The 27,750-nt window shown below is 42.7% G+C and overlaps 1 protein-coding gene across 3 annotated transcripts; it reads left to right on the plus strand.

The window, feature by feature from the left end:
• Positions 1-701: 701 nt before the first annotated feature.
• CANX (calnexin) lies at positions 702-27,720 on the plus strand. Of its 3 annotated transcripts, none has more exons than XM_083488123.1 (15): positions 702-724; positions 8,959-9,156; positions 10,938-11,011; positions 11,793-11,851; positions 13,702-13,843; positions 14,438-14,519; positions 15,492-15,684; positions 15,963-16,152; positions 17,774-17,887; positions 20,356-20,512; positions 21,298-21,513; positions 22,941-23,060; positions 23,169-23,295; positions 23,461-23,570; positions 24,780-27,720. In XM_083488123.1, the coding sequence occupies exons 2-15, from the start codon at positions 8,962-8,964 to the stop codon at positions 24,831-24,833; spliced, it is 1,833 nt and encodes a 610-aa protein (XP_083344249.1). In that variant the 5' UTR covers positions 702-724; positions 8,959-8,961; the 3' UTR covers positions 24,834-27,720. The 3 variants fall into 3 exon arrangements, with proteins under 3 accessions (XP_083344249.1, XP_083344248.1, XP_083344247.1); XM_083488122.1 differs by lacking the exon at positions 702-724 and adding an exon at positions 757-998; XM_083488121.1 differs by lacking the exon at positions 702-724 and adding an exon at positions 1,416-1,534.
• The last annotated feature ends 30 nt before the right edge of the window (positions 27,721-27,750 follow it).

The raw sequence follows: 27,750 nt of genomic DNA on the forward strand, positions 1-27,750 counted from the left end.
TAGGCCTGACTAAACAAGAATGTTTTTAGCAGGCGCCAAAAAAAAGTGCACGGAAGGTGCCTGCTTGAGCTCAATAGGCAGGGAGTTCTAAAGTGCAGGCGCTGCCAAAGGTCAGAGTTCTTACAAATGCGGGTATTTTGTGGCACCTGTAGTAATACCGGCTCCGTCCTATAGCGCATGAGCGAGGCCCTACATCAGGTATAGGCAAACTCCGGCCCTCCAGGTTTTGGGACTACAATTACCATTATCCCTAGCTAACAGGACCAGTGGTTAGGGATGATGGGAATTGTAGTCCCAAACATCTGGAGGGCCGGAGTTTGCCTATGCCTGCCTTACATGCTGCAGGCTGAACAGGTGTAGAAATACAGACCACTGCTTCCTCCCTCCCTCACAGTCTTTCCACTTCATTCAAAGAACACCTCCCTGTCACTGCCTACGGAAACGCTCGGTGCCCGTTTTAAAAAGGCGCCCGAAACTACGCCTCGCTTCGGACCTCTCGGGACAATGCGCGAGACTACATTCCGCCCGAACGCAAAGAGCTCTTCCCTCTAAGCAAGCCCGCTGTCTCTTTAAAGAATGAATCGGGATCCGATTCACGCTACGTACCCGCCTTCCCCGCCTCTGCCGCCCAATCCGCGGGGTCTTCGTGCCGAGACGGGGGAGCCAATGGGGACGCTCCACGAAGGGCAGCGCCGTAGGGACGTGGCTGAAGGCGAGAGCCTCGGTAAGTGACATGCCCTCCCGGCCAATCGGATCCAGGCGTGAATCCAAGGGCGGGAAGTTAGTACCCGCCGGAATCAATGGGGTAGGGAAGCACCCGAGCGTCGGAGGCGGAGCTCGGGCTGGGAAGAGAGGCGGCGGAGTGGGTGGGCGGCTGGCGGCGCCGACTCTCTCTCTTTCTTTCTTTCTCTCACTCACTCACTCTCCTGAGGGGCACGTGACAGGAGCCGCTGGGGCTACTACAACCGAGTGCTTCGGCGGGTGGGGTGCGCCGAGAGGTGAGCGTTCCAGTCTGTCCCCCCCCTCTCAAAAAATGAAACCATCCTTTGCCTCTGACAGGGTGGAATAGAATAAGCCTTTTGGTGGGCAGCCCCTCACTCGCCCGCGGAGAGAATGCCGGGACTCTGGAGGGGGGCATTTTGACCCCAGGGAGGGCAGTGAGGGGTGGGTTGTACCATTGCATGTAGGGGAGATTGGGCCATGGGGCTTAAAAGAGGGGAGATGAGAGTGACGGGGGAGGGGGCCAGTAAGGCCTAAAGTGTCAGGCCAGGTTGTGGGGTGGGTATTGATGCGGTGGGTCCGCAAAGTCTGGGCGGTTGAGTCTTTTTGGGGGGGGCAAGGGCCCGCCAGGAGCAGCCAGGCCTGGCCTTCTGGGGTTTTCTCTCCTTTTTTTGGGGGGGGGGGTACAGAGGAAGGAGAGGCGTCGCAGGCGCACCGCGAGTGGGGAAGTCGGGCCTTCCCCGTTAGGTCATGCTGTGGCAACGCCGTGAGACCTGCTCGCGAGTAGCACATGCGCGGTATGACTAATCACTTGGTAGGTCTGCGCGGTCATGCCTTGGAGTTTTTTTTGGGGGGGCGCCTCCTCCGACTGGGCTGGGGACACGGGGCGTCGAAGGAGCCCGCAGTTTCTCACGTCGCGTATTCTTGAATATCAGAAAAGGAAGAAGGGAGAAATGTGGCGGTTGTGGGAGAGGCCGCAGGAACCCTCCCTGCCCCCTGTTGGGTTTAAAGAGTATGCGTGACTTTGTGACTATTTTGTGGCGCTTTTTCACATGAGGAAAGAACATGGGGCATGGGAGTGGATTTGGCACAGGCCAGTTTAATAAAATGGAGTATAAGTCAGGTATGGTGACGTTTGAATGGATTGATGACTTGGGAACGGTTTTGCACATTTTGTTGCTGCATATTTTCTAGTGGGCATTCTCAAAACTGGAATTTAAGCTATTTTAGTGCTGAACTACTTATGCAGAGCACCAGGGCTCCCAGGACACATATTCTGGAAATAATTGCGTGGGCAGGGAAATGTGCAATATAAAATAATGGAAGTTAAAATTAAGTCTTAAGACTGGCTTGTACTTAATATAGATTACTGGCAACAGTTGCGTGAATGTGAATTTTTTTTTTTTTTACTGGAATTGGGTAGTCAAAGAAGATAAGGGCAAAAGTCCTGTCTGGTGTGAAGAAGGAAGTGATAATTTTGCAATGTGCCAAGTGAAAGCAGAAAGAGGACAAAGGTGAACTGCAAAGGGAGGGTAAGGAATTCTCTAAACTATAGAGGCCTTGAACTTCAAATGGATAGTGTAGTAACTTATTGCAGTTCACACAATACTAAGGGGGAAAGTATTGGGGTATTATATTGGCACAAGTAGTAACAAATTCTTGTTTCTGTTATGTTGCAGTTATGTTGAACCGAAAATGACAGAAATTTCTTATATATGTTAAGAGGTTTAGGTGTTGCCTTAAACACGATTCACTGCCTTTATTTGGTATGGAGTTAAGTTAACTGGTGGGTGTGGTGTCCTAAAATAACTAAAAAGCTGGTGGGTGAGTCTGACTCCATTGCCTTCCTACATTGCTGCCCCACTGTTCACACTCAAACTAATTTTTCCTTCTTGCCCTCCCTCTTAGGAAACATCAAGGGGCAGCTGCTATTGGCACCCTTCTAATCTACTGTGATGTAGTTCTAAGGGCTGCTGCTCTCCTTCAAGGCTAGTGCTGCAGGCTCCAAAGCTGGAAGGAAGAACAGTAGCTTGGAATTTGCATTTTGGAGGCCCTCTGTGGCACCTCATGAATGAAGCCCCGTCTTAAAATAGATTATGTGTATCTCCCCCCCCCCTTTTGTCCCCAAAGAAACTCAGATATATAAGCTCAGTGCCAAATGGCTTCCTAAACCAGGGTTACAGTCGCCAAAATGCAATGCCTAGTTGCCATTTTTGTGCCAGACAGAAGTCATTTTTCAATATGACTTTTTGGTTCCTGAAATTCATTCTGATTGTGCAGATAAAATTCAATGGATAGAATTGTACAGGATGCATTGCTAGTGTGTAAAAAGTGTCCTGATCCAACGACCCCCAGATATGCGCCTCCAGATGGTGGAGATCTCAGGCAACATCCTGAGGCAACTTGGTCACAAGTGGCCGATAGCCAGATGCAAAATGTACCTGGCGCATAGTGAATTTCGAATGCTGTCCACAGATATAGCTGAACTGTACCTCCCTTAACAACTGTTTATTGTTATTTATGGAGGCTCAGGTCACAGTTAGTGAACCATGGATTTAAAATATTGATGACTTGCTAGTTCAGTGGAGTGCAAACTTGAATGAAATCTCTCCCTGCTAGTCAGCCTAGTTTGATCTAAGAAATACACTTAATGTGGAACCTAATATCCTCTGTAACCCTGGGTAAGGGGTTAGGGATTATTAGTACAGTGGTACCTAAGTACTTAATTCGTTCCGGAGGTCCATTCTTGACCTGAAGTACCACTTTAGCTAATGGGGCCTCCTGCTGCCCCTGCACCGCCAGAGCACGATTTCTGTTCTCATCCTGAAGCAAAGTTCTTAACCTGAGGTACTATTTCTGGGTTAGCGGAGTATGTAACCTGAAGTGTATGTAACCCGAAGTACCACTGTACTGGGTAAAATCTGGCCTGTAAAACAATTTTACGACTCACTACTGCTGCACCAAATTTAAATAAAGGTGAGAGTTACATGAGAGAATTTATATGGGTTTAATAATAATAATGTCAGAAGTGTTCTCAGTTTTTTCACTAGGACTAGGGCAGACAAGGCAATAGCCCCTTGATATTTTATTTATTAAATTTGTATACCACTCGCCATCCATAGATCTCAGGGAGGTTCACAGCATAAAATAGTTGAGTAGAAAAGCATGCATTTTGACCATTGTTTGTTGGAAAACCTGGTTCAGAAATAAAGACTAAAAAACTACCGCCCCATGAAATACTGTATTAAACTGTATATTGGGAGGGGATGTGATTTTGTATGTCGGCTTGCATTTAGAATAGAAAAATTTAGATTCGAATAAGATAAATTTGTCCAGCTGTTTTCTTCTGCCTCCTGGTTTCATATTATGCCAAAGTACTTTATGCTGCTCTATTTTATCACACTGTTCTCAGCACAGAACTTCCCAGTGTGTTACTAACTTCATATTCTATTTCTGTGAGCGGTAATACACACATTCAGATACCAACAACTGTACTCTCTTCAGTAGCTGTGAACTGTTTCAGCTAAACCTGAAAAGGCACTACATGGTAGCTCATAACTTGTTACAAATCCCATTTGTAATGTATTTGCAAACATGCAGCTTTTCTTAAAAGAACAGCTAAAACAATCTGCAAACACTTTCCCATGTACTCTTAATAACCTTTAACAATTAGTGCTTGGTGTGCACAACATAATAGTATTTGCTTTAATTACTTCAAGACAAGTTATAGAAGATATATAGAAAAGGGGCAACTTGTATGTTAAATATTCATGTGTGTATTTTAAAAGCTTCCAGTGTTTGCTAAGTTATAAGGAGATTTTAAAAAGCCAAGAATTCTTCTTGGAAACTCAATCCTCTAAAAGGTCTCATAAGAATTGGTTTATTCCCCCCCCCCCCGCAACAGCCAGCCATGTGCCTATGGCATACAGTGGTGCCTCGCAAGACGAAATTAATCCGTTCCGCGAGCCTCTTCGTCTAGCGGTTTTTTCGTCTTGCGAAGCAACCCGCTTAGCGGATTAGTGCTATTAGCGGTTTAGCGGCTATTAAAGGCTTAGCGGATTAGCGGCTAAAAGGCTATTAGCGGCTTAGAAAAGGGGGGAGCGGAAAAAAATTGGAACACTTGCAAGACGTTTTCGTCTTGCAAAGCAAGCCCATAGGGAAAATCGTCTTGCAAAGCAGCTCAAAAACGGAAAACCCTTTCGTCTAGCGGGTTTTCCGTCTTGCGAGGCATTCGTCTTGCGGGGCACCACTGTACTTAGAATCAGAACATGAAGACTACCCCTTTCCTGTCTATCCTCAGCGTTGGATATTCAGAGGCATATTGATTCCGAAGAGAAAGGTTCTATCACTCAAATTAAAACTGTCAGTTACCTCTAGTTCTGTAGGAGCTACACGTACACATCCACTTTGTAGTTAGTACCCTAAATTAAATTAACCTGCTTGCTGTGTAGGCCTTGGTTCTTTTTGCTTATAAGGCTATTTTTCTAATGGCAGAAGGACAGAAGTGCTGGTTACCACTTGAGCAGACTAATTTGCTTTTCTTCTGCAGGCGACAAATGCTCATCACAGTAGAAACAATCTGTTTACAAAGCAGAATTTGCTGGAAAGCCAAATTAATCAGCAGGACTGTCGTAGATAGGAAAACAAACACTTGGTAGTAATATCCACAAATCAGAATATGAAGGGAGTGTAGCAGAATACATTTAAAAGACAGAAATCTCCAGGTTTTCCTGTATTCAGTTTCAGCTGAGGTGTTGACTTTAGCTAAGCATCACTGACCTGTAGATGTACTTGAGCTAAGTACTTTCATTCTGGAAGCAAATGTGCATCTCAGCTATCCATTTTTGGATGTTCTCCCCCCTCCATATAAGACATAGTCTGAGTGAAGAGGCAACAAAAGTTGTACATCCCTAGGATTATATCACCTCTACAATTTTGCTTGCTCTGTGCTAGAATGTTGGGATCATGTCCAAGTTTTGACTGCAAGACCTAAGAAAGACTCAGACTTCCATGTACTAAGGTCTTGGATTTTGTGTATTACAGCTTTCTCTGTAGCAGAATTCTCACTAATGTGGGAGTAGGCTAAACATTTTGGGATAAGACTGTGTCCCAAGCATTTTTGTATTTATTATAGAAACAAAAATGTTGTCATTCCAGTGAATCGGTCTGCAAGCATATGTCTGTAGCTTCCTTTGCGCTTGATTTTGGACCCCTTAGGAAGTACTGGAATCCCACCCCCCTTTTCAGCTGAGACCTGTGGGTATAGGGTGGTATACAAATTTAATTCAATAATAGGCTCTGGAAACAGTTTAGAACACTAGAAATCTTAACAAATGTATGATATAAGATACATGAGAGTGCATGGCAGTCTCTTCTGTTCCCTGGCACTTGGTGAAATGATCAACATCCAGGCTGTTCCCTCCAGAATGTGGAGTTGGAAGGAGCTGTTTGTTGCTGGACATGGACTGGCTAATGGGAAAGATGCCAACCCCTGTGTCTTACCCATCACTTCCAAATCTGGGCTGAGTGCAAAAATGTTTCATTTTAAATTCTTCTAATATATGGTGGGCTAATAAATGTGCACCAAATACAGTCATACCTCGGGTTACAGCCACTTCAGGTTGCGGACCGCCAAAACCTGGAAGTACCGGAACAGTTTGCTTCCGGGTTTCAGCGGTCACGCATATGCAGAAGCGCTAAATCGCGCTTTGCGCAGAAGTGCCGAATTGCAACCCGCACACGCGCAGACGTTGGTTGCGAATGCTGCGGGTTGTGAACGTGCATCCCGCACGGATCACGTTCGCAACCCGAGCGTCCACTGTATTAGCTTCCTTGTTTTTTCAGAAATAACCATGTAGGGGTGAACTTCAAAGCTCTGGTTTTGGGAGAGAGAGGTGTACTAATGTCCCATTCTCTCCTATGTATGATATTTGTCATGCTTTTAAATGGCCCTCTTTTCTGGAATCCTAGAGATATGACTGAAGAATTAGTTTATATCCCATCTTTCCTCCAAGGAGATCAAAGTAGTGCTCATGGTTCTTCCCCCAACTTATTTTATGCTCACACAACCCCATGAGTTAGAAGTTGGACTGAAAGGCTGTGCCTGTTCGAGGTCACCCACTGAATTCCATGGCTGAGGGGGGATTTGAATGCTCATCTCCCAGAATGAATCCAGTGCTCTTTGCAACACACTGGCAATGTGCAATCCTTTTTATATTCTAAAAAGCCCCTCTAGGTGATGCATGCAGACATATGCTGTAAACATTTGTCTTGCTTAGTGGTTTTATTTAGTAAAAGGTTACTTTTCATAGTTCTTGTAATGCAGGGGTAGCGAATTGGTTGGCCTGATTTGGCTCACCAAGCCGTTTTCAAAAGACACATCAGCCTATGCCGAAATAGACTGGTGGTGGTATTTTCAGTGGTAGCTTCAGCAGTGGTGGTGTAGAACAATCTGCCCCCATGACAAACAATCAGGATCCCTCTGGGAACAGGAAGAGGCACTCTGATCTATTCCAGTGTTTCACTAGTACTCTGGTATACTACTTCCTTTTTTCTGAGCACTCCAATCTGCTCTCAATGGTAGCAGGCTGTTCTGCGCCACCACAGGGAAGCTGGAGGAAGAGAGACTCACCACTGCTCTGCTATCTGTGCTTTTCACCATAACTGTTGTTGGTACTCTCAGTAGAGCAAGGGAGCATGATGGAAACAAGTGCTGGGGCAATTCCTTTCAGCTATTGATATTGCTAGTGCGGCAATGTGTATTGTATATATGGGAGTGTGTAGGTGGGTGTCTGCTTTCTGTTTGGCCATGTGCACCTGGCTTGTGGTGGTCCACTGAGGTTGGCTATCATCGAATACTGCCTTTGGGCAAAAAAAGAAACTAGTCACCCCTGAAGGTTGGAAAGAAATGTTTATGAATCAGTAGGCAGAGATTTTCATTGGCCCAGAGGTAAGACCATCTGACCAGTGTCTCCCTCTGTTTCTGCTCACAGAATATCAATGTGCGCATTTTGCACTTGACTTGTGTCTACATCTATGACAATAATAGCATGAAAACAAAGCATGAAAAGGGGACAGAACGGAACTTTGTATAAAATGCAGGTTTGCTCATAAGACTGGAACAGCCACCAAAAGCTTTGTTTTTTTAAAAAAGGCTTTCAGTTATGAAACTTAGAGAAATTGATATGCTTGTTTCTAGTATGGCGTTCTTGCTGCTAGTTCTGACTCATTCATACTGCATTAGCTTTTGCAAGTTTTACTTGTTTGGTTGTGATAAATCTCTTCATTATTTGAAGTGAAGGGATGGGGAGGAGCTCCTGTAGCAGTATTAAAAGGAACCAGGAAGTTGCGTCTCCATGGAACCAGCACTGATACTTTACCTTTTTCCTCCTCCTGTGTTTGTCTATGTCAATATTACACGCCAGAAGTAACCATTTCATACTGGAAGCGTGTGTTTTCAGCATGGGAGCCGTGGCGAGAAGCTTGAGCTAGTGAAGAAGCCAGTCAGGAGTTAGAACATGGCAAGGCGGAGTTCCTGAGGGATCTTCAAAGCCATATAAGGAAGGGGGTGGTTGCTATGGGGACTGCTTCCTGTTTCCTCTTGGGTGGGGGTTCTGTGTGCTGTCCCATGGCAACAGCCCCTTACTTGGGTGGGGTGTGTGTGTGTTGTTTGGATACAGTAGCCTCTCCTTCCTGATATTTGTGGTCCACCCTTGGGACACCTGATGTCGTAATCAAAGGGGAAGGGTGTCTCAGAGTATGTGCAGAGTGCCTTTTCATTTTCATGCCCTAAATTGCTGCCAGTTGGGGCTGTCTAATAATCCTGTTTCAGTTTTATTTTACTGGGTGCCACCTTACAAAAAACAACATTTAACAGGGCAATGAATGACTCAATTTTAAAAAAAAGTCTTTTCAAAGCTCTACTGTTCAATTTTTAAGCCTTAAAAAAATGATAGGCAGAATGGCTATTTTACAAAACAACACAGGATTTTACCAGGTATCCCACAGGGGAGTAATCGGTTAAGGGAACTGGGGACTCATAAAGGTTGAAAACCACAGGTCTACACCATTAAATAGCATTTTTGTGCATGTATTGGCTGGGACCTAGTGATGAACAGAGAACCATTTTGGTAGCATATGCCTAATAGTGTGCATATATGTTGATTTATGTTGATTAGCCCTTTCCTTTGCTGGTAGGCGTAGTGATATTTCATGCTCATTTTTTACCCTTATGCATAGACCATGAAGCAGAAGTGGTTGCTGTGTGCAGCATTGCTGTTAGCTGGAGCCTCTGCTATCCTGGCACATGAAACTCACGATCACGATCATGATCATGATGACGACGACGTAATAGATATTGAAGATGACCTTGATGATGGCGTTGAAGAGGTAGAAGAGTTGAAGCATGAAGCGAGCACTCCACCCCCACTCCCTAAGGTTTGTTTGAATACTTAATTCAAGTGTAGATCTCCAGATAGAAATTATTAGCAAGTTCCTTCATTCTGATGATTGGAACAGGTCTGCAGCTTTCTAGCTATAATTCTAATTTTAACCGGCCCGTTATCTGAGTGGGGTGCACTCTTCCAAGTTGTTGCTTTCCTTTGGCTGCTAGAACTTGCTTCTTGAAAAGATGTGGAAAATTCCTGCATCCTAACTTAAGTTGCTGCACTGTCCAGAGAGGCTTCTCCTGTTGTTTAAAGCTTTGTGCTGTTTGCATGGGTGTAGTGTAAGGAAAGCCCATGTGGTGCTATCCATATGTTTTGGACTGCATCTCCCAACAGCCCCAGCCAAAATAGCCAAAGGTAAGGAATGATCGGAGTTGTAGTCTGCTATATCTGGCAGGCGCTACATTGACTGCTGTGGTGTTAGTAAATAGGGATGCTTGGGGAACTTATTCTTCTGCGTTCTAGTTTGAACTGATCCATTCAATGTCTTCTGGATGACTGTGTGGATCAGAAGATAGTTTTCCTTGTGTGATGTAGTTGTTGGGCCTAAAAACAAACCAGACTGCATATAAAAATGCATATATGCTTAGAAATGCTTATTTAGTGAGAACACATTCAAAAACATCTGTTTAAATCTGGTTCTGTGCAGATTAATGTGGAAATTGGACAGAGCAGGCTTTGTCGACATGTGAATGTGATACAGATGATATCAGTGGGAAAGTAGCATCATGTACATTGGAATTAGCTATGCTTGGAAACAGTAATACAACTATATTAGCAGTTTATGTCGCCATCATAGAACTATACCACGACATTATAGCAATGCAACATAGCTTTGTGTTGTACAGTGGTACCTCTAGTTGCGGACATGATCCATTCTGGGGTGCCGTTTGTACCCCGAATAGTCCGCAACTAGAGCGGTGCTTCTGCGCATGCGCAAAGTGTGCAAAACGCTTCTGCATGTGCACGCGCGGCGAAACCCGGGTTTGCCGCATTTGCAAGCTGAAAAGACGCAACATGAACCTAACGCAACACGAGGTATGACTGTATGCCTAGCTCTCTCTCATGCTTGCCTTCTGGGCTCCTAGATCTTTAAGGCAGAAGGAACATGAAAATTGAGCCATGGGTTGCGTTCATCATAGTGCTGAAGATAACATTTCATCAGCACAAGGATTTATCCTCCCGCATGCCCCCTAAATTCCACCAAAACTCCAGAGCAGATTTGGGGATGGTGCAAGGGGTACTACCTTTGTGGTAGTTCTAATATTTCATTCACTACTATCCTATGAATTGCTAGTGTAGTGCTACACTACACCCTAAGGTTGGAATCTGCAATTGGAAGTGGAGTAAAGCAATGAGTTCAAATTTCTAAACCATTATTTGTAGTGTTCTTTCCAGTGAAGAGCTGTTTCAGTAATTCTGCTGTTCAATAAGAAGTGGAATAGTTTGGGATATTAACATACAAACTATGGGCAGTATCCAAGATGTTCCATTAGCACAAGGACTTTTGCCCATGCCACAGAACGTCTCCTGCCTCTCCTTTTCCCCAACCCCAAATCTGTTCAGGAGGTTACCCCAGCCCTTCAGAGCCAATTTGGAGAGGGAGGGGAAGTTTTATTGCACTAACGGAAATACTTGTGCTGTCACAACAAGTGCATTGTGTACCCAAAAGCATATTTGTCAATTCTACTTGATCACAAATAATATGAATTGGTTTGTAATATTGTTCAAGATATCACTTATCAAGGTATATCGGACATCTTTCTCAATCAGGTTACCTATAAGGCCCCAGTCCCAACAGGAGACGTTTATTTTGCCGAGAACTTCGATAAAGGAACTTTAGAAGGGTAAGTTTAAGCCCAAGAGGTGTTAGTAGATTTACAGAGAGATGTTTCTGTTGTGTGCATTAAAAGCATTTATATCCCTTTTGCCTCAGTATGAGTAATTCAGTGGGGCTCACATAACAAAAAAGCAATTCTAAACAAAGTCAAAGCAAAATGTACACAGGTACTTGGCAGCAACCAATAATCACAGTGCACTACCATGCAGATACATGGTAAAAGATTAAGAAGCGGGTCCTCAGATGCATGTGGGGATTAAAAGCAGGTCCTGGGTCTGAAAAGGTTGAAGATGTGTGTCTTAGGGCATGGCATTTCAAAGCCTAGGTGTTGAAACAGAAGGCCCTGCCTTACATCTCTGCCAAAGTATATCTTAGTTATAGTGCACCAATCACAGAGCCAGCAGTTTGTTACCAGTGAGCCATTCAGTTGCAGGTTCTTAGACTTAAATATTTCAAATGATGGACATGTGGTAATATGCATATTTATTGAATTTGTTGCAAGACATACTAATTCACTAAATTATGTAATTACAGAAGATAAAAAGGTGTTTAAACACATTTAAGCTATGCAACGCTCTCATATCTGGTGCCTCAGTTTGCTTGTCTTCCTTTACCCTTCTTTTCCCCCATCTCCTTTTTTGCTATGTTTTTTAGATTGTAAACCTGAGGGCAGGGACTGGCTTGCTTGTTAATGATTGCTTGTTAGCCACTCTGGGAACTTTTTTGGCTGAAGAGTGGGGGGGGGGGGAGAATGCTTTAAACAAAAAACAACTGTTTTTAAATTTTAGGTGGGTTCTATCTAAAGCTAAAAAGGACGATATAGATGATGAAATAGCCAAATACGATGGTGAGTATAATGCTTTGCTTGGTCTTCACTGTATGCAATGACTGGGGTTAGTAGCTAAGCACAACTACCGTATTTTTCGCCCCATAGGACGCATCAAGTTTTTTGGGGGGGAAATAAAGGGGGGGAATTATTTTCCCCCCCCCAGGCGCTTGCGAGGCCGGCAGCGGGGAGAAGCGCTCTTCTCCCCGCAGCCCGCCTTCAGATCAGGTCCGGGGACAGCAGGGAGACGAGCTGCGCCTCCCAGCTGTCCCCGGAGCTTGCGGGGCAGGCAGCAGGGAGAAGCGCTCTTCTCCCCACCGCCTGCCTTCAGATCAGAGTTTGGTTTTGATATCCCGCCTTTCACTCCCCTTCAGGAGTCTCAAAGCGGCTAACAATCTCCTTTCCCTTCCTCCCCCACAACAAACACTCTGTGAGGTGAGTGGGGCTGAGAGACTTCAAAGAAGTGTGACTGGCCCAAGGTCACCCAGCAGCTGCATGTGGAGGAGCGGAGACGCGAACCCGGTTACCCAGATTACATGACTGCCGCTCTTAACCACTACACCACACTGGCTCTCAGGTCCGGGGACAGCGGGAAGACGCACTGCGCCTCCCCACTGTCCCCGGAGCTTGCGGGGCTGGCGGCGGGGTCTCCCCGCCGCCAGCCTCCAAACCACTTCGGGAGACAGCGGGATGGCGGCGTTCCGCCTCCCTCTGTCCCCCAACCTTGTGGGGCTGGCGCTGGGGCTCTCCTGAAGCCTGGAGAGCGAGAGGGGTCGGTGCGCACCGACCCCTCTCGCTCTCCAGGCTTCAGCGAAAGCCTGCATTCGCCCCATAGGACGCACACACATTTCCCCTTCATTTTTGGAGGGAAAAAAGTGTGTCCTATAGGGCGAAAAATACGGTACCTTAACTGGCCCAGCCTCCTCCCAGTACTGGATGGTATTTTTGTTTAGAACTGTTTTATTTGTTTTTATAACAATTGTTTATATTGTTATCATATGCATGGGACCTTATGGTGAAGGGTGGGTAATAGATCTTAATCTCAGGGTTGTGGGTTCGAGTCCCACGTTGGGAGAAAAATTCCTGCAGTGCAGGAGGTTCAACTAGATGATCATTGTGGTCCCTTCCATCTCTACAATTCTAAGATTCAAATGTGACTAAATCTCAATTAAACCTTTGTCTTGCTGTGGCACTAGTGGCCTAGTTCTCACAGAGATGATAAACCTACATCTGGACTGTGATTGCATGCATCCCAATACAAAAAAAATAAATAAATTTCCACATAGAAACCATCTAGCCTTAATCCTAAAATGTTTTTTTTATGTGGAAGAAATGGTTTTTTTGTATGGAAGAACACTCAGTCAAATGAGCCCCCACTTGCAAAACGGTACAGTTTTGATACAGAATGACTGCATCAGTGAGATCTGGGGCAGAGTCCTGGGAGAGCATTTAAACATTTCTGTGAACTATTCAACAGCACTCATGTGAAAAACACATGGCATAAAGCTGGCATTTATAACTTCGCACATACTTGATTCTAACAATTTCATTTTCATGTGTATAGAATCTTGTTTATTGTTAGGTTGCAGTTAGGCAGTGTTGTGGATGAGTGGCTGTCCTGAGCAAAGTTCCTTGTGTGTTGTGGAAGGTTGTATTTTCTCATAAACTAGAGCTGTAGTTTATTGCAGTCAGTGGTAGCTGAATTGTGCATATGGGTTCTAAAAGTGGTAGACATTTTGTGCAATGAAATTTTGGCTGCTTATGTAAATACGGTGAGTAGAAATGACATGGGGGGTGTGTGTGTGATTTCTTATGAATAGAGTATTAAATCAGCAATGGGCTTCCTGATGTGTTGTCCTGTTTCTTAATAGGCAAATGGGAAGTGCAGGAAATGAAGGATACTAAACTACCAGGGGATAAAGGACTTGTGCTGGTTTCTCGAGCTAAGCATCATGCAATCTCTGCCAAACTCACCAAACCCTTTGTCTTTGACACCAAGCCTCTCATTGTACAGTAAGTGACCCTTTTTATTTTCTATTTAGCAGTGAATGGGTGTGTACACTGAGCAGTTAAGTTCGGTGGAAATGCACTCACTGTATTGTATATAGGCCTATAAGGACTGAGCTCTGTGGAAGCAGGTTTTGCCAGTTCACAGCAAAATCCAACGATTCTGTATAATGGGCTTTTTTTCATAACCAAAGTCAAAATGTCTTGCCTTCCTCACAATCTGGACTATAAGCTTGCTTCACTTGTAATGTTCAGACCATGGTTTGGCAGCTGGGGACTTGCTTCGGATTTCCACTCTAGATCTGTCTTTCATTTGGTGCTTTGGGCAAACCAGTATGTGCTGTGATACATGAATTGGGAAAATTATGATTTGTTGCAAGCCAGAATTGAAAAACACGGCTTAAAAGTGGGGTTCCATTTCTGAATTGAGTCACACCAAAGAAAGAATTGAAGCATATGAGGTGAGACGAGGAAAATGCCATCTCAGTTGTGAAAGGAGGATGTGGTTGTTGTTTGAAATGAGTCATTGTCTTCAGGAAAAAATGAGGTGGGTTTTCTTTTTAAAATGAGAGTATTATTTTATATTCCAAACTAACTTAGGTATGAAGTCAACTTCCAGAATGGAATTGAGTGTGGTGGTGCTTATGTAAAGCTGCTTTCGAAAACTCGTGAGCTGAACCTGGTAAGTGATGTTCGGACTGTCTTCCAGTTTCATTCATAAAGCTGTTGCCTTCTGAGTTTTAGCTCCTAATGTGTGTTGGGCTGTATCCACAACTATGTTTACTGTGCACTTACTGTGTTTCCAGTGCTGGGTTATGATTTTTATCCAAAATACATATCCTGTACTTTTTTTATAAAATACTACTATTTGATGCATTGTTTCTCCAACCAGCTTCAGACTGTTTGGAATCCTTAAGTTACTCCTAATTTGTCTGTAGTTAAGGTGTGCACACCTTTCTTTGCATAGAGTAAATACATCTCCACCTTCCCACCCTCAATGTCCCCTGGTGTGTATACAAACAGAGAACCTGACAGTAATGAAGCCACGCTGATGTGAACATCTGGGGGGAGCTAAGAAGGGCGGGGGAGGGAGAATGTCACTGCACTCTAAGGCAGTAATGTGAGCACACCTTTGGACTTCACTTCCAAACTGAGTATGTTCAAGGACTAGTTATGGCTGTAAGAGTAGTCTGCTGGCCTACTTATCTACAGTTTGTGGGTCTATCATTCTTATGATTTCTGTGGTCTACCAAGTATGTGTTTGCTGAAAAATTATTAATTCCTTGCCTTTTGGATTACTCTAGATGGCACATTTCATACATCTCATATGCTAATACCATGAAAAATGCCCTTGAATCGGTAGCATGAATTTCGCTTTTTGACTAAGCATCCATGACTTATAAGTTGGTCGGTGCAGTGTTAACAGCAGTTTTTGAAACTTCAGGTTCCTGAATTGCACTATTAATACTCCTAACAAGGAAAGCCTTATTTTTTAGACTTTTACAATTTTGGTTGATGTAAGTCTGCTTATACAGAGGTTATTGATTTCTAGATTTGTAGAATCAAAGTGTTCATAAGATGTAACTTAGGAGCTTGTCCTGAAAGTTAACTTATGCTGTGTGTTTGAAGCTTGGGCCATATTTATATTTTTAAGGATCAATTCCATGACAAGACTCCCTATACCATTATGTTTGGCCCCGACAAATGTGGAGAAGACTATAAATTGCACTTCATCTTCCGGCACAAGAGCCCCAAAACGGGCATGTATGAGGAGAAGCATGCGAAGCGTCCTGATGCTGATTTGAAGAATTACTTTACTGATAAGAAGACTCATCTTTATACACTGGGTAAAGCAACCACATATTTGGATTTCTATGTGAAAGTCTAGTGCAGACGGCTTTTATGGAATGTGGGAGAGGCTGTTTGCAACAATGGAAAGTATTGTAAAGCAGGAAGTGAAGAGTTTTTTATTTTATTTCCTGTGTAAGAAACCTTAATGATAGAACAACTTCCTGCAGGAGAAGAGTAGACTATAAAGCAGGGAAATGGACCTTCTTGAACCTATATTTTTATAGGTTCTTCTCAAAAGTATTCAAGTTAACTTTATTTTCCTTGGTCATCCTAGTTCTAAACCCAGACAACAGCTTTGAAATCCTGGTTGATCAAACTGTTGTAAACAGTGGGAATCTTCTTTCTGATATGACCCCTGCCGTGAATCCGCCACGAGAGATAGAGGACCCAAATGACCAGAAGCCAGAGGATTGGGATGAGAGAGCTAAGATTCCAGACCCAGATGCTGTTAAACCAGATGATTGGTGAGTAGCTGTTGAAATTTAAGGAACCTTGGGAGAAGCTTGCTACAACAGCTTTTTCTGAGAGTGGCATGAAAAGAAGCATAAAGGGAAGTAACTGGAGTGTAGTTTTTCTAGCGTATTCTCTGGTTTTCTAGGTAATCCTTAATTACATTCCCATATATCTGCATGAGCATTGGGCAGAGACTTGATTGTGGTTGAACCTCAGGAAGGTTAGAAATGGGCTGAGGGGAGTTGGTCTGACTATTGTTCTGCAGATTCAGTCACAAATCAGCTGAAGTCTGTGTCTTTTCTGCAGTCTGTGCTGTTTGAAAGGCCTTGAGCTAGCTGCTGTTGATCCCCCTGCTTTTCTGGATCAGGGGATGCCAGCATGTAGCGCAACCTAGCACCTGAGAGGGGGATGAATTGGAAGCAGTTGCTAGAGACTGGAAGAACCAGGTTTATGGCACCACATTTTACCTCTCATGTCACCATCTGTAACACTGCTATGCTTTCACTTGCTGATGACATAACTTGGAAGGGAGTGACTGTGAATTGTACTTGACCCTGAATGTGGGTGTTGGATGCAAGTTGGAAAGACACACCAAAACCCATAGCTCTAAATAGTCAATCAATTAATTAAAGGATGTCCTGGTTGCATTTTATGTTTTCTAAGAGCTTCTTGGGATGCGGGTGGCGCTGTGGTCTAAACCACTGAGCCTAGGGCTTGCCGATCGGAAGGTTGGCGGTTTGAATCCCTGCGACAGGGTGAGCTCCCTTTGCTCGGTCCCAGCTCCTGCCAACCTAGCAGTTCGAAAGCACGTCAGAGTGCAAGTAGATAAACAGGTACTGCTCCGGCAGGCAGGTAAATGGCGTTTCTGTGCACTGCTCTGGTTTCGCCAGAAGCGGCTTGGTCATGCTGGCCACATGATCGGGGGGGGGGGGGGGAGTCTGTGGACAAACGCCGGCTCCGTTGGCCAGTAAAGCACCGCAACCCCAGAGTCGTTTGTGATTGGACTTAACGGTCAGGGGTCCTTTACCTTTACCTTTTTAAAGAGCTCCTTAGCCTCAGGCCAGGAGAGCCAGTATGATCTCTTTTCCCTGTCAGTAGATGGCGGTGGCTGGTTCTTCAGGCACACCCTCTCCTGGCTTGCTATCTACAGACAACTGGAGACCTGAGGAACAAGTTGAGAGTGGGGACAAAATGGAGGACAACTGATGTTCTCTAGTAGCAAGGCCTTATTTTGTTAACCATACTTCTCATGCTCTGCCAGAGTGCTCCAAATAGCTTATGATACCCTAAAAATAATAATGATAAAGTAATATCACAATTTTTACAACTGTAAAAAATATAACAGAGTGAGATAACTTGGAAATGAAAACTAAACATAAGGCAAACCAAAGCTTGCCTAAAGAAGTCTTTTATGCCCCTTACCTTGTTACCAGCTGTGGTCATGCAGGTGGGTCTCTCCAGCTGACCACAAGAGATGGGCAGGATCAAAGATACCCTTCTTTTAAATTGTTGGGGACAGTAAAGTGGTTCACTCATTGAGTTGCACCCAGAAATGACCTAGAAAGTCCCAGCATCTACAGGCCTAGAGCAACATGCTCCCTGAAAGTGTTAATGGTTTCTTCCATCTTTTAGGGATGAGGATGCTCCTGCTAAGATTCCAGATGAGGATGCTGTGAAGCCAGAAGGCTGGCTAGATGATGAACCAGAATATGTTGCTGATCCTGATGCAGAGAAACCAGAAGATTGGTAAGTTGACACTGATTCCACTTTGCGATGTCTTCAAACTAAAATAGTAACTCTGCTGGTGATCCTTAAAATAGGGGGTTTTTTGTGAGCGTTTCAGTAACCACAACTAATACTTCCAGATGTGTGGTACTTAAACTTCTGTTCTGTTTTGTGTTTAATATGTCTACTTGGCATCTAGTTGTATCTGTGGAACACAGCCTGATATACTTCAACCTATTCTGTGTGTTCAGGTTCATTTTTTTCACTGATTGAAAAACACAATTCTGTTACTGGTCTAAGACAGACACTTGGCTTGTTTGCCACTTTCAAAAGCAGGTGAGAGCTGTTGCCTTAATGTGCTGCTATGGGCTTTCTGGAAAGCTGCTGCTTAGTCCAGCGTTCCCCAAACTGCTGCCCAGCAGCTCTTCTGGACTACAGGGGAAGGCTAGATTGCATGAACCCTTGGTCTGTACCCCTTCTTTGACTGAAATGAAATGGGGTAATGGTCATGGTGAACTTGATCATTGAAATATGGCACTTGAAAGACCATAGCTACTGGCCCAGATAGTCAGCAAACGAGCAGGTTGATGTTTGTCATTTTGTATGAATGACATACATGGGAGTTGCTGTGGCACGCTCATATTATATATGATCACTCCTGGAAGACATGATGTGTAGTTAGTTCAAGCCCATCTAGTCATGGTTACAGTTGGAACTCTTTTAGATGAGCAGCACAAAGAAAACAGAATGAGGAGTTCAGGAGTATGGATCTGAATTAATATTTGATTATAGTAGACTTGTGACTTCTTGCCCTGACTGGCTGAAGCCAGAAGTTCTTGGATTTGTTTCTTAAAAGACTTTCTTTCAAATGCACAAGTTGATGCAATCAAAGTCTATTGTTCAATCAAAGCTGGAGGTTGCATAACAGCTTTAAGACTTTGCCTGATGAAGAGATTGCTCTAAGCAGCTGTTGATAAGATTAATCAAGAAAGAAAGATAACAGTGAAAGGCTTTACAGATAGTGTGATCAGCATTGTGTTCCTCACACAAAGAAAGGTGCAAGCAAGTTGTGAAATTTCATGTATTTCCAAATTTTGTATTACCTAGCGTGAGAGAAAACTCAGAGTATAAGAGGAATTCAGTAGTTGAGGAAAACCTATAAGCTTTGTAACATTACTTGTATCTCACCAGCTTAGAGGCATTGTTAGTGGGTGGTTTGCTAGACCAGATGGGTGGAATATATATGTTTAGAGGTGGCAGGGGTATTGGAATTGGGCATTTGGTTACCTGATGCAGCCAGTGAGGCAGAGTGAGACACATGACTTGCCTGTTGTTGAGTGGTAACTTGGGGGTAGGAGTTTACATGTCCTTACTGGTGGATGTTACATGAGAGGTAGTGAGTGTTGGCTGAATACAGCCTTCTGCCTGAATTTAGTGGCTGCATGTAAAGGCAAAAATTACTCTAGGTTGCTCATTTGATAACTTGGTGGTGGGAGATGCTAACCTGCAGGTAGATCTAGTCAGAGTAACTCTGAAAGTGTTGTAGTCCCTCTCAAGTTCTTGCTGTAACTTATTTCTGCAGTAGCTCCCAGATCTGGGAAATTAATGGCCTGTTCTGGATTGAGTCCGACTCCTTCTTGAAAGAGTAGGTTCATAGCCTGGGAATGCTACTTGAGTCGTCTCTCTAATTGGAGGCCCAAGTAGCTTCAGTGGCGAGGAGTAGCTAGTTTGTTGGCTACAGTCATTCGTGGTTTGGGATTGCCTCGCCACATTCTTGCATGCTCTGGCAGCCACCTATCTCAACTACTCTAATGTGCTGTTTCTAGGGCTATCCTTGATGAACGCTTTCTGGAAATTGCAGCTAGTGCAGAATGCTGAGTTGGTGAAATCTGATGGAGCACCTCTTTGCAGACCAGCCTGCTTGGGCATTGAGTTCAGCGTAGGAGGCTTTACTTTCCATTCCTTCAATGGTTGAGCCTTCTTGAGGGTTGTTCCCTGCCTTTAGGACTCATTCCCTGGAGGCACAGTTGGCTGTTTAGTTGATGTGTTCCCATTGTCATGGGAAAAGATTTCTGTTCACCCAGGCTTTACAGTGGATTTGATTAGCTTGCTCTGGATCAGAGGTGTTTGTTGCTGTTCCAGTTTAATGTGCTTATGCTGTACTTTTTAATGAACATAGGTTTTCACTTCTGTGTTTTCATTTTATTAAACAGTGTAGATTGGCAAAAGGTGGTCTTTAAATAGTGGTAATAAGCTAAATTACGCATTTTCTGAATTGTTGACACAAGTTGATTGTAAAATGAATTTGCTTAAATTTTGAATTTATTTGATTATGCTAAGGTAAGGAATTCTAGCATAATTGGTGTAATCATTTTGATTTTCAACACTGATAATCATTTCTAGATCAAAATTTCTACCATAGGTCAGAGACCTTTTAAATTTCTTGTTAAAAAGTAAATGGAGTCCTAAAACAGTGTTACCTTTTTCAGGGATGAAGATATGGATGGAGAGTGGGAGGCACCTCAGATTGCAAATCCCAAATGTGAATCTGCCCCTGGTTGTGGTGCTTGGCAACGTCCCACAATTGACAATCCCAACTATAAAGGCAAATGGAAAGCACCCATGATCGATAACCCTAACTACCAGGTAAATTATCTAGTATTACAAATTATATTTTATACTCCTATTTCAGGGCACATTCTTTGTATTCTGCTACTTTTTTCAGCTATTTAAGACTAAAGTATGATCTGGTTAACACATAACACAGAGTCATGGTTTGTTTAGCCAGAGTTGATTTCTGAATCTAGCACATCAACAAACCTCAGTGTGCAGTGGTTTATTGGCTAATAAAATATAGCATTTTAAAACTATGGTTTGGTGTTTTGTCCAAACCAAAGAGCCTCACTTACACATTGATTGTTTGGCTATGTCACACAAAAAACATGCCAAGATACAGAGGCATAAGGCAAAGAGCAATTGAAAATCATTTTGGCTAAACAAGCTTGGGGTATCATTATGTGGAAATAGAGCCGTTACATGTTGTAGCGTAAGAGCAGAATAGAATTAAAATACTTGTCCTTATTTGAATTTAGACCTGTATCTATCTCCATATAAGAGAGTTTCTCTCTACAGGATCTAGGCAGTGGTCTTTCACAACTCTGCTTCCTGGAGATGTGAAAAGCTGAACCTGGGATTTTCTCCAGACACAGCATGTGCTCTGTCATTGCTCTCTGAACAGACAGCTGCTGCAGAAGTGGGAAAAATAGCAAAACAAGAAACAAAAGGAAATAACAGTACACTGTATATATAGATGTTCAACAAGATTGTGAATATAAGCCAAGAATAAAATGAAGTATTCTATTTTGTTCAGGAATCTCTGAAGGGTCATTAAAATGAATTCTTGTGTTATAATTGTTCTGTTTCTTCATCAGGGCATCTGGAAGCCAAGAAAGATTCCAAACCCAGATTTCTTTGAAGACTTGGAACCTTTCAGGATGACCCCCTTTGCTGCTCTTGGGCTTGAGTTGTGGTCTATGACCTCTGACATATTATTTGATAATTTCATCATCTGTACAGATCGGGCAGTGGCAGATGACTGGGGTAATGATGGATGGGGTCTGAAGAAGGCAGCTGATGGCGCTGCTGAGGTGAGAAATAGAAGCTTTGTTTCTGACAACAGACAGGATAACAGAGACTAGAATCCACATGTTATTATTTAATTAAATTTGTATACTGCCCTATACCCACAGGTTTCAGGATAAAATCAGAATATAAAACCACAAAATACATAATCAAAATAAAAACAAGGACAACCCAATAACCCCTCCAACACATTTTAAAAGGGCAAAGGATGTCAACCAACTAGAGAAACGTTTTTGCCTGGCGTCTAAAGGTGTATAATGAAGGTGCCAGTTGAACCTCCCTGGGGAGAGCATTCCACAGACGCGGTGCCCGTTCTCGTGTTGCCACCCTCCAGAGCTCTTGTGGAGGAGGCACATGAAAAAGGGCCTCAGAATATGATCTCAGGGTCTAAGTAGGTTCATATGGAAAGAGGTGGTCATTGATGTATTGCGGTCGTGAGCCGCTTTAAGGCTTTATAGGTCAAAACAAGCACTTTGAATTGGGCCCAGAAACTAATTGGTAGCCAGTGCAGTCGGACCAGGATTGGTGCAATATGCTCACACCATCTTACTTCGGTGAGCAACCTGGCTGCTGAATTCTGCACTAGCTGAAGTTTCCAAACTATTTTCAGAGGTAGCCCTACGTATAATGCATTGCAGTTATCTAACTTTGAGATTACCAGAGCATAGACAATAGTAGTTGGGCTATCCCTGTCCTGTTTAGCTGGACTTCCAGCAAAAGCTGATGGAAGGCACTCTGTGCCACAGAGGCCACCTGAGCATCAAGTGACATCAAAGGATCCAGGAGTGCCTCCAAACTATAAACCTGCTCCTTCAGAGGAAGTGTAACCCCATCAAGAACAGGTGATCTCCCACCCATCCGGCCTAGGGAACAACCTACTAACACTGCCTCAGTCTTACCTAGATTGAGTTTTGGTTTGTTAGCTCTCACCTGGTCCATTATCGAGGCAAGACACCGGTCCAGTACTTCCACTGCCTCACCTGCAGATATAAAGGAGAAATAGAGCTGAGTGTCATCAGCATACTGCTGACAATGTACTCCAAACCTCTTTCTGTTCTTTGGTCATTAACAGATTTGTATGTCTTTTTTGAGTTAATAAACACAGAGATCCGACTTTACAAATGTTCCCTATGCGAAAATTCATATCAAAACATGAGGAATTAGTACACAAACCTTGCTATGCACACTGCAGATTCAGACATTTGAATAGAGAGCATTTTTTACTTCTTTGTTTACCTTTTGCTGTTGGCTGAAGAATGGGGAGGTGTGATTGGATAGATCACATAGCTTTTCTGGGTTTTCCTGGGCTTTTTGGCTTGGAGGGAGGACAAAATTCCATGGCTGAGTGATTGTTAAATCTCTTGGGCAGCTGTATTGCCTCATAATCACTGCTAAGTACAGATAACTTCATAGATTTTGATTTGTCTTCCAGCCCGGTGTTGTGGGTCAGATGATGGCAGCTGCTGAAGAGCGTCCCTGGCTTTGGGTAGTCTACATCCTTACTGTGGCTTTGCCTGTGTTTCTTGTTGTCCTCTTCTGCTGCTCTGGAAAGGTGTGTGTTTTGGAAACAACTGGTTTCAAAAGTATGTTGAGTAGGATTGGAATTGGAAGTGAATAGTCTCTGAGAAACTTACTTGTGGAATTCCTACAACTGTTTCAGAAACAGCCAAGTGCTGCAGAGTACAAAAAGACTGATGCTCCTCAGCCAGATGTAAATGAGGAAGAGAAAGTGGAGGAAAAAGACAAGGGAGAAGCAGAAGCAGAAGAAATACATGAAGAAAAGCCAGGTAAGCAAAGTTGATGATATTCACTAGTCCCAAAATCACTAAAGCTTTATCCTGATAAAGTTACATATTTTAAAATTTGAAGCCTAATCTTGAATTGGAGAGTAGGCAGCAAAAAACACAAGTATCCTGTAAATAATAGTAATAAAACCCTTTTACACACTTCAGAAGAAAAGCAGAGAGGTGATGGTGATGCAGGAAGTGCTAGTCAAGAGGAGGAGGAAGAAGAGGAGGAGGAGGAAGATGAAGATGAAGAAGATAGCAAACCTATTACAGAGGTAAGGGTTTTTTTTAAATTGCAAAGTGTTGCACTAGAGCAAGCCTGGAGGTAGTAGCCTGTTTATAAGAGCAGCCAGCAATGCAGTGCTTCCTAATTTTGAATTGCAACCTCAGTGCCATCAGTTGATGGGATCATTTCACTTCATAACCTGTGGAATCAGTTTTGTGAATTCTGAAAAGCCAGTGTAACCTTCAAATAAATTTTGAAAAACTTGTGCGAATGGGATACACACAGTTCTGTTGATATGAGTATTGTAGTTTAAATAAGTGGGTCCTAGTCCAGGATTGAAGAATTCATGGCCCTCTAGATGTTGTTGGACTCAACACCCATCCGCCGCTGGCAGAGGAAGAGGAGTGTGGGGGGAGCGCACCGCCCCTGGCAGCGCGATCCCATTGGGGTGCCATTGTGGCTGCCCTCCCGCCCACACTGGGTGCCCTGCCCCTGCAGGCAGCGTGCCCCGCCCCAGGATGCGCATTACGCCCCTGTGGGCGTGCCAGCCCCGCCCCCACTTGCTCTCTGCCCCCCCCCCCGGTGCTGGAGCATGAAGCTCTGCCACTGCCATCAGCCCCAATGGTCATAGGAGCTGTAGTCCATCAATATCTAGAGGGCCACAGATTCTGCATCCTTTATCTAGTGCAGCCTGCTCGCTTGTACAGGAAATCCAGCACTACAGCATCAAAAAAGAAATAAAGATGGAGAACCACTATTTTAAGGTGATCAGACAACTTTCTTCTATGGCTGCTTTCTGTTGGATAATCCACTATCTTAGATATTATGCCAACCAATCACAGCTGCTCAATAATTTTTTTCGGGGGGGGGGGAGGCATTACAGTTCAATTGAAGAACGTAAGCTTTAAATGTTTTTCTTTTTCTTTTTGGTTCTAATGTTTTTATGTGGAAGTGTTGTCTGTATGTCTGTTGAAATGTCCTGGGTAAGATAAAAGGGACTGACAAATTCAATAAATAATAATAGATGACTATCTAACCTGTTTTAAAAAACCTCAAACCAAGAATCTAGTACCTTTTGAGATGGGCTTTTCCACTGTTGAACAGTTCATATCGTCCGGATGTTCTTCCTAATGTTTTGTTCAAATCCCAGTTAATAACTTCAAAGATACTTTCTCATTGCTTTCTAAAGCTAAGAGGAAATTGAACGCAGGAAGTGGCTTCATATTTATGTAAGAGTTGTGTTCTTTTACCTTTACAGGAGGAAGAAACTGTGAATAGATCCCCCAGAAACAGAAAACCAAGAAGAGATTGAAATATCCTAAAAACTTGATCTGATTAATTTTCCCCAACATGGTTTTGGGAGAGGACCTTGGATACCTTTTGCTGAAACTCAAATAAAAAAAACCAACCTCAGACTTCACCATCCACAGGTTCCTGTCAAATGCTCTCCAGTGTAAATGAGTGTTAGCAGTAAAATATTCGCAATTGTGTTTTTAAATAGAGTATTCCTGTAGAAAAAGAATGCATTTAACACAACCCAGCTAAGAATTTCTGGAATGTTACAATAACTAACATTTTTTTGTTTTGAAAATTTTTGTTTTTGAATAGAATGATAGAATTGCCAGTCTCAAAACCTTGGCTCAACTTAATGTATTAATCTATCAATGGAAATGAACAGCAATCCTTAGAAAATTGCTTGGTATACAATTTTTATATGTTTATTTTTCGTATTTTTCTTTTACCAAAATGAACATACTCATACATCACAGTTCCCTTAGTTTGATCATGTCAAAGTATTCTGGTCAGTTATGTTAAAACTTGTACTTCAGTCAGATAGGAGAGAGAGAGAGCTCAAATCCATTTCAAGAAACTATTAAGTGCTTAAATAACTTTCCTTCTTATTGGAGGAAGGGCATAATGAGGCCATGGAATACATATATTGGTCATGGGTACTGCCCAGTGAAAACAGTATTCATAATCAACTTGAATTTGAGAGTAAGTTCTGGTTTAGGTTACTAAGACTGAGACTGGATTTAGCCCTTGGAATTCTTTTCAGTATAGAATTTATTTTCATGGTGTTTGGTTTTTTGGTTTTGTTCTTTTTTAAACAACCCCCCCCAAATGGTTTTAAAACTAATTCCTCCTGTTCTAGCTTCTGCTGCTGCTATGCAGTTTGTTCAGAATGCAGCTTAGCTGCTATAGAATGCATATGCTCAGTTCATTAAATCTGTTTGTGATGTGTGTTTTTAATCTCAAAGGTAGAACTACTTTCTGGGGTCCAAACACTGTGGATAGTACAGTGTTGCTAACATTCTCATTATTGCCATTGTATGTACATTCATGCGCAGAGATGAAGCAAAGGCAAGCCAATCTAAAGATTTGCACCAAAAGCAGATGTCAGTATTTTGCGGCTAAGGAAGGAGCATGTGAAAGCTTCCCGGGTATATGTACCATTTTGAGACTCAATCTGCTCTTCATGTATCAAACTATATTGTTAATGTAGGGGGTTCCAATTCCAGCTGAATAAATTTTTTAAAAATGTGTTGCATTTTGTATCTAACAATTGTAATCCCTTTTTTGTGGAATACACACTCTGCCTCTAAAGATAAAATGTAATTCTGTGCTGTTGTATTGGAAGACTAGGGGGTTGGGAAGAAAGTAAATAAGCTTGTGGGCAAAACTACTGTATGTGCACTGAATAGAAACACTCCAGATTTGTATGTGTGGATAAGAGGTTCTCAAAGTCACAGAGGTTTTGCTTCTTTAAGGTATGATTTTCACATTCAAATTTCCCTATATGCTTTTCAGGTATGCTTCCTGGCACCTGGTTTGTTTGTTTTTCCACAATAGTGTTGCTGTTCTCATTGCAGGCTCCAGAGTTCACAGGCTTAATTAACTCCTTTTAGTTGTTTAGGCAGCTGATAAAAAGAAATTGCTTCCATAGCTGCCTCTTCTGTCTTTTCCCCCTCACATGGTAGACTTGCAGCGCCCCATTCAACACCTCAGTTTGTGCTAATTGTAACATACTTTATTTAATGCTGTGTGTCATGTGAACAATCTTATGTTATTCTTTATTTCTGGTGTGTTCCTCTTTCTCCAGACTGTGAGGGAAGTTAATTTTTAATTTCCTTTTCTGATGGAAGTCATAAGGCAATCCTTAATTTGAAGCTAAAAGTAATATATTTTTGGAATTTGTAGGACCTCTTCAGAATATGCCTGTATGCATCTTTTGGCTTTTTTTATATCAGTGAAATTTGCAAAGCACTACATCATTTTTATCAATTGTTTTAAATGTACTACTTAAAGACTTTGAGCCTGGTGTGTAATTGTGAACCCATATTAAGAAATATTCCACACAAGAGGGTTGCCCCATCAACAATTTCAGATTAAAGCATGAATTTGCATATTATGGAGTAAGTTGAAGTTTCCAAATAATTTGAGGTTCTTATTCTATCTTACTTGAAGATGATTATTTTTGTTTGTTTGAAGACAACATTCAGCTGTAGGAAATCTTTTATTGCCAACACAGATGAATTTATAGTGGGGAAGAAGCTGAATCCTAAAACTGCATTGGTACCTTGATAAGACTTCTAAAGAAAAAGGTTCCCTTTCAAAGAGGATGACTTCAAGGTTAATGGGATGTTAGACTACCTATTTGGCTTTTTATTTTATGTAAAAGATAAAACTGCATTCAAGCAATTTCAGATCTATCTGTATTAGTGTGTTGAGTAAAAGGTAGATGACTTTAAGCAAGGTAATGCTATACAATGAAAAAGTGGGTTTTCATAGGATATTTACACTGCAAACTTGCTTAAATTTTAAAATTCTAATGTTAAAATCCACTGAGATGTGGATGTTACAGATGCCTGGAGTCTTGTGCAATTAGCCATGAATGGGGAAAGGTATCTTGGATCTTCAGTGCTTGGTTCCTCTTAATCTGTGGCAGTAAATATGGTGCTAGACTAATTTCTTGGCACCTTGCTGCCTTCTCTTCACTATAGTTTTCTAAATGCCAGTATTGCCTCCATACAAGTTTCAGATGCAAACCCCTTAAGTGTTGGTAAACAAGACTGTGACTTTCTTTAAAAAGTCCTGACTGTTATTAAAAAATCTAAAGATGCGGTATGCATATAAATATATTGGTTAAGTTATAAACAAATGTAAGCTTGCTCTGATTAATAAAGAAACTTAAATCACCATTTTTCTACTGTCTAGTTTGGTATATTTTT

The sequence above is a fragment of the Podarcis liolepis genome (assembly GCF_965112155.1).
Source record: "Podarcis liolepis genome assembly, chromosome: 2".
In the NCBI taxonomy this organism is placed as follows: Eukaryota; Metazoa; Chordata; class Lepidosauria; order Squamata; family Lacertidae; genus Podarcis; species Podarcis liolepis.

What these genes read in the sequence shown, in the direction of transcription:
- CANX (XM_083488121.1), top strand. Translation starts at nt 1,511, where the DNA reads ATGCGCGGTATGACTAATCACTTG. An exon ending in GATAAAGGAACTTTAGAAGG is followed by an intron (nt 11,012 to 11,792) that starts GTAAGTTTAAGC and finishes TTTAAATTTTAG; the next exon opens with GTGGGTTCTATCTAAAGCTA. An exon ending in CAGCTGATGGCGCTGCTGAG is followed by an intron (nt 21,514 to 22,940) that starts GTGAGAAATAGA and finishes TTTGTCTTCCAG; the next exon opens with CCCGGTGTTGTGGGTCAGAT.